This window comes from Chenopodium album, chromosome 12 (assembly GCF_948465745.1).
Source record: "Chenopodium album chromosome 12, dcCheAlbu1.1, whole genome shotgun sequence".
Lineage (NCBI taxonomy): Eukaryota > Viridiplantae > Streptophyta > Magnoliopsida > Caryophyllales > Amaranthaceae > Chenopodium > Chenopodium album.
Window position 1 is genome coordinate 2,544,971 of NC_137845.1, and position 14,837 is coordinate 2,559,807.

Consider the following 14,837-nt stretch of genomic DNA (forward strand, 5'->3'; position numbering starts at 1 on the left):
AGAGGATTTGAGTCATCAAACTCGATAAAACCACCAAGAGCTTCACTAATGTCAAACATTGTCGAGTGATTTCTTCTATTGAAAGGCACATCAAATAATCGAATCCATCTCGGTGATTTATCAAAAACCACCTCCGAAGGTTGTTCTTCACCTTGAACCGCCTTTAGCACAAGCAATTTACCGTCAAAGAACCATGGACTCCCCTCCAAGATTCTTTCTTTGTCAGCATCATTAAAGAATTGAAAAACGAAAAGATTTGTCTCCACCATTCGGATTGCATTATTGACATTCAGGCGCCATAGCTTTAACATTGAAGGTCCAAACAGTGCATGATTTATCTACTAGCACCAATCGGAGTTGATCCTTCGACGCATTTACATCTTCGATCTCTCCGTTTCCCCTAATTACAACATTCTCATCATCCGTCAGTTTAAATTTTTCCCAGTCTCTAATTAAATCTGCTTCCATTGTGACTATCAATTTCTTATTGGCAAACAGAGTAATCCAATTAACAGGTTTTTCGATCGAAACAAGCAAAATCAGCGAGAAACCACAATCCCTAAGCAAGGGACCTTTTTATTGTTACTTTATAGGGAAGGTGGGCAAACTAATTTCTACATAATGTAGGTTTTTTTTTTTTTTTTTTTTTTTTTTTTTTTGGTTAACCAAAGAATACAAGATTATTGTAGTTTCTAGGAATTTTAAGTGCTTCCATGAAATAGTTGCAACTAAATAAGGCCTTAATTATAATCTTACAATATCATTTGTTGGTTTCGGATAATTGTTTTATAAGACTCTCTACCATTTACTTGATTAATATAATCTATTTCTAAATACAGTTTACATGATTAATACAAAAAATCCATAATTGTAAAATCATGGTTTAATATTTCGGGAATCCAATCCAATTATTAATTTGGATTGATCTAAATTATTTTATTTATTTTTTGTTTTGAGACCAGATCCAAATTAATAATTCAATAAGAATTAGATTGAATTTCATAATACAAATAATTGACACACACTTCAGCCCAAGCAGCAAGCGCTCAACATGGATAAAACTCAAATCTAGTACAGTGCTTCAAAATTAAAAATTATAGCCATAAAAATTTTAAAAAGAAAAGAAAACGAAAATTTATGTTGGAGTGAATTAAGGCTGTGATCTATATATTACTTCCTAGTACGTACAATTGTACAAAAAATTAGTTGTGGGTTTGCATCTCATATGCATTAGCAGCAAAGGAAATAAGATAAACCCCAAAACCCATAAATATACACGACTTATACATAAATGGGCCGAATGGTCGTGAATTAACACCACTTTCAAGAGCAATCTTATAGTTTATGGTCACTTATTTTGTGGAAAGCTAGATACTCATTTCATTTCCTAAATACTTTAGTTTACGAAATTTTCTTAATTTGAAATAAATATGAAATATGGTTTACCCGTCAAAAAAGAAAAGAAATATAAGTATATGATTTATATATTGATTTTATTGATAAGTTTTGTCCCTTAAAATAAAAGAAGTGGAACAACCGAACAACATTATATAGTATTCAAAATAATAAAATAAAAAAAGCTTTTGCAAATGGAGTGAAAAAACACTATTATTATCAACTAAATTTATTGATGTTTTTCTTCCTCAAAAAATAAAAAAAAAATAAAAATTATGATGTTTTCAATTTAAAATTTTAAACATTTATATACAAAACACGTGCTTTGTTTACGTCTACCCCCAAATTTACGAAAAGCAAAAATTAAAATTTAAGTTCAAACTAGTTTAAATCAAAACCAATACTATCCCATGCAACATATTTTTATTTTTAAAAAAATTATACAATGCAAGCATTAACTTTGTTTTTCTTGAAATTTGCGTTATTTCAAATATAGAGATGTGTAATACTTTCCTCCATTCATAAGCCATGAAAGAAAATAATGGTAATTCTAAGAAAAAGTACTTCATTAATACTCAATAATAAAAAAAAAATTACATAATTTAAATGTGGCTTTACAACAACTAAAACAAATCTAACCAGCCACATCTTTTTTAATGATAAAACTAAAATTACAACTAATTTCTACAAGTATACCTAATAATTTGAATTACAATTATTAAGGAAATCATGTATAAAACTCCTCCAAAAGCTTTATTTTATAATAATTTCTTGAACTTAAACCTTCATCCTCAGGACCTTGAATGTCTTCATCAGTAATTATTCTCTTAGTTATCCAATGATAGATAACTAGGAGAATTCCACAAACAACCGCATCAACAGCAAGCCATAAGTATTGAAGATCTTCACCCCGTGATAATGGCATTACCACAGTTCCAATTGCCCTAACCAATACAATTTCATAGTTAAATAAGGCAACCATTTGTAAACAAAAAATATCAATTGTACTGCATACTACTACCCCAAATATCATTAGACATAAACTGAATTGAACTGAATTGTACTGAAATTCAACGTATGAGAACATGCCCTAAGTATATGATCTTGTTATTATCGAGTTTGTGAGCATCCTACATGGAAATAACAAGTACATTATAAATACAATGAATAATTAAATTCAAAAATAAAGTATAAATTCAAAAAACTCTAATTCCTAAACAACAACAAAAAAAAAGTGTCATAAATAATTATTTATGTAATAATTATGAAATATTCTAAATGGAATAATGTTTGACAAAACATATATATCTTTTTTGAAGACGACAAAACATATATCAAGTACGAAGAATTAAGTAAATTTCAAAAATCAAGTAATTTTTTAAACAATTATATCAAAAATGTTCACGTCTAATTTGTATTGATAGATTAAGCATAAAATAATGCAAAAATCAAGTACCAGTAATAATTTATTTAGTATAGAAGATTAAATCATTAAATTTTTTAAGATAAACGGATAACTAAAAGAAATTTACTCCATACCTTCTTGTGATTATGAAAATCAAATATATTTAAGGCAAAATTCAACATTATAATCAGCATTATTATAAAAAAAAAACTTTCTCTCTCTAGAGTACTAGAGCCTTATCCCCAAAACCCCATCTTCTTCCACCGTCTTCCACCGTTTTCCACCTTTTCCCACTCATCCATGGCACCACAAATCTCTAATTCTAATCACAAAAGCTAAGATCAGTTTATAGTTCACAACAACCACTTTAATTTTTGAATTCCTTGTTATTGTCGGTGATCCCACATCACATTAAATTCCCCTTTTTGTATTCCCCTGTTTCGTAGAAGATGACAATCATGAAATTCGCACATATGAATCGGCAACGCTCACCCTCAAGCGGTAATCCTTGTTTCCTTAATCATCTTGTACTGGGCAAGTTCATAGATTACAGAAGTTTTTCCCAGACCTGAATCCAAAAGTGGGTTTCCAACGACTGGATTACATTTGGGGAAATTAAAGTCCAGAAATTCGATAGTGTTTTCTTATTTCTTTGTGAGGACGTTCGTGATCGAGAAGCTATGCTAAAACAAGGCTCCGCGGCGTACCAAGCGGCTCTCTTGGTCTTTACTCCTTGGACTCAGGGTAAGTCAATCACAGATGTGATTTTTGACGAGGCTACTATTTGGGTTCATCTTGATGAGTTACCTTTGAACCTATGTGACATTAATGTCGTTAATCCAGTGCTTACTATGGCTGGAAAAATTATGTGTTGTGAAGAACCTGTTCCAGGATCCATTAATTGCGTGGTTAGAGTAAAACTTCACATTCGTGTTTTGGAACCCTTATTATCAGGCTTTTACTTGGACCTTAGACAATCTGAGTTTAAATGGATTAATTTCAGATATGAGAATATGTTTGTTTTGTGCTCTAACGTAATAGAGTTGGACATAAGAAGAATGCTTGCCCTTTGAATCTCTATAGCTCTGCTCCTTTTGCTGTTGATAAGAATGGGTTGTGTAAGCATGCTAGTTTACTTTACCGTAATCTATCAAATTTAAATATTGGTCTGAAACGAATTGAAAAATACAGAACGACCATCGTGAATCTCAAGAACTTTTCCAAAAACATTGTCCCACCCCAACCCCAAAGCAGTCACCCCCTCAAAAGACCCCGTGAGTTTACTACTACATCTTTCTCTCCCGTAAACAAAAGGAGATCACAATCAGAGACAGCACACATTAACCTTACTCCAAATAAATCAGGCCAAACACCGAACCAACCTACTATCAACCCACAAGCATCCCTTACACGATCCAAAAAAAAAACCACCTTGGTCGAGAGTCCTATCAACTATCATCCACCAATACTACTACCCAATCAACTACCCAATCAGCTCACTCCCCTCGACCCTCGAGGTTCAAAACGAGATTCTGCTTGCTTAAACGGCCAAATCTATTTAGTTCTTTGTCAGTTTCAATGAAAAAGCCAGTGCTCGAGCTGTGAGATAGGGTTATATCATTCTGTTTTAAGAAGACATCGGCTTCGAGGTCTGCTATGAATTTTCTGTTCTATTATGAGAAAATAGGTGGCCGCCCATTCAAGGCCACAAGGTGATAGATGAAGATTATGGCGTGGAACTGTAGGGGTTTGGGTCTGGCGGACTCCCCTAAAGTTCCTTACATCGCGTCCTTAGTCCGCTCTTGTGGTGTTGATATTATTTTTTTGGCTGAAACTATGGTGTCTGTAGATTCTGTAATGCATAAGTTATCTTCTTTGTCATGTTCAGGTTTTGTTGGTGTGGATTCAGCGGGTCTCAGTGGTGGGCTTTGTGTACTGTGGTTTGCCCCAATTCTGATTGACCCTCTCTTGGTTTCTTCGCATATAATATTGTGTCGAGTTGTGAAAAATTTGGTTATAAAACATGTTTTATTTCTGTATGGGGCGCCTCAGGTTTCTGATCGTATGATTGTGTGGTCGGAAATTGCTGATAGTTAAGCTTCCTATCCGAATGTTGTGTTAGTTGGCGATTTTAACCAGGTTGAATATTTATCGGATAAGGTCGGAGGTAATCTTGATATTCCAGGTCGTCATGATTTTATACAGTGGAAATTGGACAATGGGTTACTTGATATTCCGTTTTCTGGACCTTCTTTCACCTGGACTAACGGGAGAACAGTTATGGACCCCACTTTTGAGAGATTAGAAAAGGCATATGCTACTTCCCATTGGCTTCAGGATTGGCCGGCTATCTCAGTTCATCACCAGCCCATTTTGTTTTCTGATCATGCGGCTATTATTTTATGTGACTCTTTGCCTTCTGGTAGATTCAAACGTCCTTATAGAATTGAAAATTGGTGCCTACACTCTATGGACGTCGCTGCTATGGTTCGAAATACTTTTGCTGAACATATTCCTGGGTCTCTTATGTTTTCTTTGTCTAAGAGACTATGTGTTCTTCGTCATCGTCTACTAGCTTGGTGTGTTTCTCATAAAAAGGTGTGGGGCATTGATTGGAAAGCTTTGGTTGCGGATGTCACTAATGCTTCTGTTAATCTTGATTCACAGAGTAGTCGTTGTCTGTTTAGCACTTTTAGAATGGAAAAAGTAAAGGAGGCTGAAGCAGCTTTTCTTTTTTGGAGACAACGAGCAAAAGTGAAGTGGGATGCATTTGGTGATGAGCATTCTAGGTTGCTGTTTTCTGCAGTTCAGGCACGACGTCGGAAGAACACTATTCTAGGGCTTAAGGACAATGAAGGTACCTGGCTTTCGGATGCATGGGATATTCGTTCTTTGGTTCTTAATTTTTACAGATCCTTATACAGTAAGAATTTGGATCGACCTCCTATTTCTCAATTCCCTTGGAATTCCCTTGACCTCCCTTCTTTGTCTGATAGACATCGTCAGTCCCTACTAATTCCCTTTTCGGCTGATGATATTAGGCAGGCGATGTTTAGTATTGATGATGATAAATCTCCAGGACCCGATGGTTTTACTTCAGCTTTTTTTAAGACCTATTGGACTGAGGTGGGGGATCAGGTGGTGAATGTTGTCCAGTTCTTTTTTGCTCATGGCTATTTACTTAAGGACTGGAATCGGACTTTCTTAGTTTTGCTTCCTAAAGTTGATCATCCTGAACTTGTTTCTCAATTTAGACCGATAGGCCTCTGTAATGTTCTATATAAATGCATAGCTAAGTGTCTTGCTCGCCGTCTACGTTGGATACTACCCGACATTGTGTCGGATTTTCAGAATGCCTTTGTTCCTGGTAGGTTGATGTCTGACAATTGCCTAATGGTGCATGAGATTCTTTCATTTATGAATGCTTCCAAAGCTAGGAAACGTTTTTATGCGGCACTGAAGCTAGACATGAATAAAGCATATGACAGAGTTGAGTGGGACTTTCTGTGTCGGGTTCTTCAGGTTTTTGGGTTTCCTCCTTATTGGATTCATCTGATTATGCAGTGTGTATCTACGGTTTCTTACCAGGTGTTGGTTAATGGGTCACCTACAGAGGGTTTTCGTCCTCAACGTGGTCTACGTCAAGAAGATCCGCTATCTCCATATTTGTTTGTATTATGCATGGAGGTTCTTTCGGCTATGCTGAGTAAGGCAGAATCAAAAGGCCTTTTTCAGGGTATTAAAATTGCTAGGGGGGCTCCTTCCATTTCACACTTGTTCTTTGCCGATGACTCCTTGCTATTTTTCCAGGTTTCTCCTCAGGCTTGTGAACAGGTGCTGCAGGTGCTCTCTAACTTTTGGGATATTTCAGGTCAAATGCTTAATTTGCAAAAGTTGTTTGTCAAGTTTAGTCCTAACACTGCTGAGGATTACCGAGCTTATCTGTCTGGTTGTTTGAAAATGCGCTCTGAAGTTAGATTGGGATCTTATTTAGGCCTTCCTGTGGATTTAGGTCGTAGTAAATGCTCTGAGTTTGGTTTTCTCTTGGACAAGGTGGCCAAACGTCTACAGGCCTTTACAGCTCTTCGGCTTTCGCCGGCAGCTAAGCTTGTTATTATTAACTCAGTGCTCATTGCCTCCTTTAATCATATCGTGTCTGTTTTCAAAATTCCTGATTCTATATGTTCCAGAATGGATAATTTGCTAGCCAGGTTCTGGTAGAAATCTTCTTCTTCTAATCGAGGGTTGGCTCTTCGGTCTTCGTCGTTGCTCCATCTTCCGAAGGGTTTAGGAGGATTGGGAATTCGTAGTATTTCCCCTTTTAATTCTTCACTGTTGGCGAATTATTCAGTGCCCTCAGCTGTTGGTTTCTCGGCTTCTGTCGGCGAAGTATCCGGCTCTTCGTTCTACTGATTTGTTTTCGGCTTCTCGTCCCTCCTGGGGTTGTAGGGGTCTTATTTCAGGGATGTCCTTGCTGTCGAAGGGTTTGTGTTGGAAGGTTGGTTCGGGTTCTCGAGTTCGTATTTTGGAGGATTCTTGGGTTCCGGGGGGACCAGTTCATTTTAAGGATCTTTCGTCCGAGTCGGTTCGTCCGACTCTTGTGTCTTCTTTACTTGATCCGCGTTCTTGCGCGTGGGATGCTACTATTATACATGGGTTGTTTGATTCTAGCTCTGCTGCTAGAATTCTTTCGTTGGATCGACCTGTGCATTTAATGGATGATTTTGTTTACTGGAAGTTTGCCAGGGAAGGTGTTTTTACAACGAAATCTGCGTATGCCCTTCTTTATGAGCCTGGGGTCAGGTTAGGTAATCCATCTCAAATCTCTCAAGCATGGTGGAGGAAGTTTAGGGCTTTACCAATTCTTCCTAGGTGGAAAATATTTGGATGGAAATTGCTATACGACGCGCTTCCTTTGGCGTCTATTCTCAATTCTCGAGGTCTCCCCGTTGATTCGGTTTGTGCATTCTGTCATATGGATGTGGAATCTGTGTCTCATACATTCAGAGATTGTCCTGCTATCTGTACTATTTGGCTGTTTGGAGCGTTGGACATCCAATGGGATCTTATGCAGTTTCCTCCATTTAGTATTTGGTTCTCGAGAACAATTTCTCTCTTTTCGTCTTCGAGAAATTGGAAGGGTATTGCTTCGTTTTTTGCTCTCCTTTGGGCGATTTGGATTTCTCGGAATCAATTGAGGTTTAGGAAAGCCGTTTGGTCGCCTGGGTCAATTGTTGGCCTGGCGTCAGATTGGGTTCTTCGTAATATGCAGGCTCTAGATTGGAAGCGGCTTGTGAGGTCCTCTCGTTTGATTAGTTTGGAGGCCAAGCACGATGTTAAGTGGTTGTGTTTGCGGGGGTTACCTTATATTTCTCCAACGACATGCTTGATTGTAGACGGGGCCTGGGATTGTTCTACTAACAGGCGGGTGCAGGCTGGGTAGTCCGTGATCTTGATTCTTCTGAGGTCTTAGGAGGGGGTTGTCGGGCTTTTATGGCTAGTTCAGTGTTGCAGTCTGAGCTTCAGGCTTGTATATGGGGTTTGGAGTTTGCGATTCGTAAAGGTTTTTTGAAAATCCGGATTTATACAGATTGTGCTGCCCTCCTTGCTCTTCTTCCTCCTTCTGGTTCAATGAAAATCTCTGCTTGGTGGCTCATTCAGGAGTTGCGGGCTTCGATTCAGTCTTTTTTAGTTTGCCAGGTTCAAAAGGTTCCTCGTTTGTGGGTCAATCCTGCTCATTGGTTGTCTGGTTGTGCCCGACGTCGTCAGTTGTTGTATTTTCTGTTTTAGTTTTTTTTGGTTTGACAGTTGTTTTTTGGTTGTTGTTACTTTTATTTGATAGCTCTTTTGTCAAAAAAAAAAAAATAATAAAAAAATAAAAAATAAAAAAATAAAAAAATTCAACATTATAGCTGATGAAATGCCAAAAATACCGGCTACAAAGGCCCACACTCTAGAACTGGTAGAAGATTGGGCTTTGACTCTTAACTCCACCATATAAGTTAGAAAGTCATTGTAATAGTTTTTGATTCTCTGATTGAAATGCCCCAAACAAGGATTCACAAACTCAGTAAAAAAGTTTTTGATACTCTCATAGAAATGCTCCAAACAAGGATTCACAAACTCAGTAAAAACGTTTTTGATGAACTCGTAAACCTAAAATAAGGGGGTTTGTATTATACCCCATATGAAGTTAATAATTTGGAAAAGAAGAACTGGTATCATTTTTTTTTGAATTGCGGAAGTAAATTGATCTAATAATAATACTAACGAATATACTAATAGAAAATAAAAAAGGCAATGAGCAAGACAATTTCAATTTTCAGATGTAGCTATTTAAAGAGGAAGAATAAGTATACTTACTTGTTTCTTTCTCCTTGAAAGATTTTGAACTGAACTATTTTCGGGTGTTCTCTCCTGGATTCCGATATACTTATTTTTCCCTTTCTCTTTCAAACCTTTTAACAGTAACCGTCTCTCTTTGTGTTTCTCATTCTGCGCTTACTTCTCTGTCTTCCTCAAAAAATGTAGCAGCACTCCCAAAATTCTGACATTTGAAATGTTGAGATGCCAACCGGAGAGAGATGAGTGTTGAGAAAAGACAAGGCGATCTCTATGATGTGACTGAACGAAATACTACAACAGGCCAGATCTGATTATAGTGAGACTGATGTTTCCAGAGAAAAAAATTAAATGATGTGACTCAACGAAAACGAATTAATACAACAGCTCTGAGCCTCTGTTCTGATTAAATAATAAAAATTGGTGTATCTCTATTCTCTGTCTCATATCTTTTGCCTTCTAATTCACGTTAGTACGTTACATACTACAATTACACCTTCTATCTCTTTATTTTTATACCATTATTAATTTATTATTATTATTACAAACTATTACGGAGTAATATTATTATTTGTGTCAAATTTTAAAAGTTTTGACTATGGTTTGTACTTAAAATAAAAATATATGCTCCATGTTGCAAATAATACGAAGTATGTTAGAGGCTTAGAGCCCATAAAAACTCAAATAAAACAAAAAAAAGATAAGGACATAAGAAGTATTTACTGCTTACATTATTTAGGGTTTGTACTTTTTTTTTTCATAATAAATCATGGTTTGTACCTTATTTAGGTATTGATAGTAGCCCTTTCATAACTTTGGTAAAAAAAAAAAATTAACTTTACATCTTCTGGAACCTATAAGTATACAAATAAATCAAGTGGTAGGCTTAGGCTGTGGTACTACCTACTGCCCTACTTTGTAATTTCGTATAACTGTATAACTCTATATATATATATTTTTTTAATGAAATAAACCTTTAGATGTATTTGTGCTTGAGTCCAAATATAATTGGTGTACATTGCACTTATTTGTCAAAATTAATTAAATTTCATTTGTCAAAGTAAGATTTGTACGCACATAATGAAATAGGAATAAAGGTTTTCACCAAAAAAAAAAAAAGGAATAAAGGAACACGATATACCGATTTACAGAATTAGATGAATATATACTTTATTTGTACTTTATTACTTGTTTCTATTCTACTTTTTACACTGTATATTTTACTTACTTTGACTAATATTAATGATTTATATATAAGAAAAAAAATATAATCTTATGAATACTTGTTGAAATTGTATCAATAAATAGATTATTAATTTCAGTTATTAGAATTTCTACTTATTAATAAATAAAGAAAAATTAAGCAAGGTACAAAGTAATAAAATACGGAGAGAGTAGAACATTGCTCTTATGACTTTGAAAATATTAAAAATTAGATTATTTATAATACGCATATTAATTATTTTGAGACCGATGAAGTAATATTTATCCAAAAACATTTTACATTCGATTTTTTTTAATTATTGAGTTGGTAAAAAAAAAAAAATTAACTTTTGTTTTTTTTGAAACAAAATAATAAATAAATAGTAAAAAAAAAAAGTTAAAGCTTACTCCGTAGAATTATTAATGGGACAAGTAGAGTAGTGCAACACATTGGATAACAAAAAAATTGAGGAGGTTAATTAAGGAAATACACACACAATCCTTAATAATATTCCCCTCTTTTTTTAATGCATTTTTTTTGTTTCAAAATAAATGTTTTATTTTAGTTAGTGTATTTGTTGGCGTGGGACTTTGACATAAATGTTGCGGAATACTACTTCGGACTTTGGACTTCTGGAGTATGAAGTTGATTTTCAAAGCTAACAAAATCTCACAAGAATACATTTTATTCTTAACAATACAGTATATAAATTGAAGTATGTACAAAGTACAATTGTGTACGTATATAGTGTAAAAGTTAATTTATTGCATTTAAAAGAAAAGGGATGAGTTATTAACTTATTACTACTCCGCATAATACTACTACTAGTACTAATAATACTACTACTAGTACTAATAATAATATCATTACATCTTTTGTTTCATTTTGTTTTATTCACTTGCATTTTAAAGCAATATCTAAGGGTATGTTCACATTTACTTAAGTTCAGTTCAGCTCTAATCAGTTCAGTTTAGCTCCAATCAGTTCAGTTTAGTTTTGCTTCAATCAGTTCAGTTCAGTTCGGCTTCTAATTCCCTCTCTCATAAAACATTCATTTCAGCTCAGTTCAGTTCAGCTCCAATCAGTTCAGTCTAGTTCAGTAAATATGAACAAGCCTTAAAACACTACATTACATGGTTTTTTTTTAATAAAAGTAAGAAACATGGAGGAGTTTAGGTATGTCTTCTCGATCACAAGACCGTGACCTAAAATCCTAAACTATCAAGTTATAAAAATAAACAAATTTACTACTCAATCTAAAAACGGGTCTATATACATATATATATATATACATATATATATATATATATATATATATATTTGATGTAGCAAATTAAAATAAAAATACTTCTAACAAAAATAACAAGATCATACTGTAATTGATACAAATTACAAAGTACTCCATCTTTATTTACAGTTTTTTTTTTTTTTTTTAAAGGGATACTCCACATTTATTTATTTTGTACATAAGCGGATAAGCCACAATAGCTGGTTAAAAAAAAATAAAAAGAAATAAAAATAAGCGTGAAGATAAATAAATAACATTAACTCTTACATGTCGTAGAACCTAAGGCTACAATCTCTCAACCCCCCCCCCCCCCCCCAAAAAAAAACCCACCTAAGGCTACAAGTAAACAACATTAACTCTTACAGCAGTCTTACATGTCATAGGTGATCCTACTCGTAACGAAATAAACCTTTGGATGTACTTCAGTAGCGTAGATGTAGTTGTGGAGCTGTGCACTTGTGCTAACTCGAAAGTTTATTGTTGTACATTGTACTATTCATTAAAATTAATTAAATCTCATTTGTCACAATAAGATATGTACACGCACGGAGCAAAATACATAAACATGTGTACATATTAACATACAGTATACCAAGCTAAGCTTAGTCTACTAGGAAAGATTGCACCTTCCAATCTTGAGGTTGGGAGTTCAATCTCCATTAGAGGCACTTTGAGGGTGGGGATCCTTTACCCTTCCCCCCTCACTCTCAAAGTGTCTGACGCGCAAATATCGTAAAAAAAAAAAAAAAAACCGTAAGGGTTGAGGTGACTTTGACTTATATGTGTGCTTTTATCATTTCTTTCTCATCCATAATCCCCACTAAAATAATAAAAATATTTATCCTCTCTTACATACTTTCTCTTTTATGGTTTCCATCTTACTTTTACTAATAATTTATTCACCCACTCACAATATTACTCTCCAAAAACTTTGTGTAATTTAGGGTCTGTTCATATTTACTTAATTTCAGTTCAGTTCAGCTCTAATCAGTTTAGTTCAGTTCAACTCCAATCAGTTCAGTTCAGTTCAGCTCCTAATTTTCCTCTCTCATAAAATATTCAGTTCAGCTCCTATCAGTTCAGTTCAGTTCAGTTCAATTCAGCTCAGCTCAATAAAAGTGAACAGGCCCTAAGTGAAAAAAAAAAAAAAAAAAAAAAAAAAAAAAAAAAACCCTTTAAATAACTTTATTTACTACTCCTAAAGGTTTTTTTTAAGGGTTTTTTTTTTTTTTTTTTTTTGAGGAAACTATATTTACTACTCCTTGGGTCCTGTGTTGATATATAGCTCTTTCCTTGTGTTGATATATACGTAGTAGCTCTTTCACGACTTTGGTTAAACGAATAACTTTACATCATCTGCAACATACAGGTGAATCAAGTGTACAGCCTATAGTGTACTACACTCCTACTCTGTCCTACTCCTAACTTCGGAAATAAACCTTTGAATGTAAGGCCAAATTTTATTGCTATACATTTGTACAGTTGTACGATCAGTACTCATATTAGTCATATATGTGAAAATATATTAAATCTCATTTGTCAAAATACCATGGAGTAGGTAAATAAAATTGATTGCCCTAGCATGAATTAAATCTCATCTCCCTATTATTATTATTATTATTATTATTGTTATTATTATTACACTTTTTGTTTTGTTCACTTGCATTTTGAGCAATCTCCAACGCACCAGCTTGACAAATTATAGGCTAAACTACTCGCTACTACGTACATATTTAAAAAAATTACGAATATATGATGTATTGATAATGCAAATAAAAACAAATCTAACAAGAATTACAAGGTCATAATTGATTTTTATTTATTTTGTACATAAGGCGCAATAGTGACAGGTTAAAGTCGTATCACCTAATTAAAAGTATTACCTAAATCCTCTAACTAAAGTAGATAGGAAACTAGGGTCAAATCCACAGGAAAACTGGTCTTTCTATTCCTAATTAATTAAAGCAATCTAACTTATTAAGTAAACAAATAATATTATGACGAAAGGAATCTAAACTACGGTGAGTAAAAGTAGGGAATAATAAGAATAGAGAAAATCAATAAAAAAAAAAAGACCTAGGGCGTAGGTTCACCAATAAATAATAATTCAAAGTAAAACATAATAATCAATCATCAATGCATCAATTAATCAGATCATAAAGGGCTTTCGCTACGTATTACAATCAAATAATTAATTTACCGGTATTAAATCTCGACTTAAAAATTAATAAATTAACCTGCCTATTGAAACTAAACCTAAATATCAATTCTCATCTCTCGAATCTCGAATTAATATTGCTAAACTCATACATAAAAGATTTGCGCAAATCTAGTTGCATAGCATTAAATCAATCAATAGGAAATTAATTAAGCATTGACAATCAACAACAATAAATTACCCCTTCATATTATTTATGGATCCCCATAAACCCTGGAAAGAAAACTACTCACGCATAAATAAATCTAAACTAATCAAAGCAATTAGATAAGTCATGATGAAATAAAGAAATGAAATTACCGAAATTAATAAAGAAGAAATCGTTACTAAAGTTAACGGAAATAATGAGTTGAATCAGGAACAAAGAGTAAAGTAGTAGAGAGAGAAAGTAAAACTAAGTAGAGAGAGAAAATCTAAAAGAAGAGGTAAAAGAGAGAGATAAAAAAAAGAATACTAAACTTGCTTAACGAAATCGTATTTATATCAAGCAAGAGAATCCTAAACTTAAACAAACTAAACAACGCCTAAACCCTCTTCGGAGACACGCGCCTGATCGGGCACCACACTGCCCGATCGAGCCCGCCTTTTTGCATCAATAGTCTTCTCTCGCGCCCGGTCGAAGGACTCTTTTCTTCATCCGCCCCGCCCGGCCGGGCGCGCCTTCGGGCGGAGCTCTATCCGGATAGGCGAGGCCACTTAGGCTATCTTGGACTTCGATTGGGCTCGTAGCTTGGCCCAATCTGGATTTCCTCTTCGCGTCTTGAATACTCGGTCCAAATGCCTCGGTATCTCAAATGCCAAGACCTTAATCACCGGTTTGATGACTCTAACCGGCCCTGGGCTACGAAACTGGTCGTGCTCCTCCAATGCTCGTAGTCGCTCTATAAACTCCCGGGAAAATGCTTCAAAAGTGCAATTCCCTACAAAACTCAACCAAAACTACGAAAACACTAGAAAACACAAATTAGTAATAAAAGTGGCTGTA

General features: G+C 34.6%; 1 protein-coding gene across 1 annotated transcript; it reads left to right on the forward strand.

Annotated features, from left to right (window-relative positions):
• Positions 1 to 3,480: 3,480 nt before the first annotated feature.
• On the forward strand, positions 3,481 to 8,590 carry LOC145572783 (uncharacterized). The gene is made up of 7 exons (XM_081631750.1): positions 3,481 to 3,815; positions 3,884 to 4,074; positions 4,689 to 4,852; positions 4,940 to 6,910; positions 7,008 to 7,085; positions 7,152 to 8,135; positions 8,225 to 8,590. The coding sequence occupies exons 1-7, from the start codon at positions 3,481 to 3,483 to the stop codon at positions 8,588 to 8,590; spliced, it is 4,089 nt and encodes a 1,362-aa protein (XP_081487876.1).
• Positions 8,591 to 14,837: the final 6,247 nt, after the last annotated feature.

Coding starts and splice junctions, on each gene's coding strand:
- LOC145572783 (XM_081631750.1), top strand. CDS start 3,481: ATGCTAAAACAAGGCTCCGCGGCGTACCAAGCGGCTCTCTTGGTCTTT. Junction 4,853..4,939: donor TTCTGTATGGGGCGCCTCAG/GTTTCTGATCGT, acceptor GATTTTAACCAG/GTTGAATATTTATCGGATAA. Junction 7,086..7,151: donor GTTGCTCCATCTTCCGAAGG/GTTTAGGAGGAT, acceptor CGAATTATTCAG/TGCCCTCAGCTGTTGGTTTC.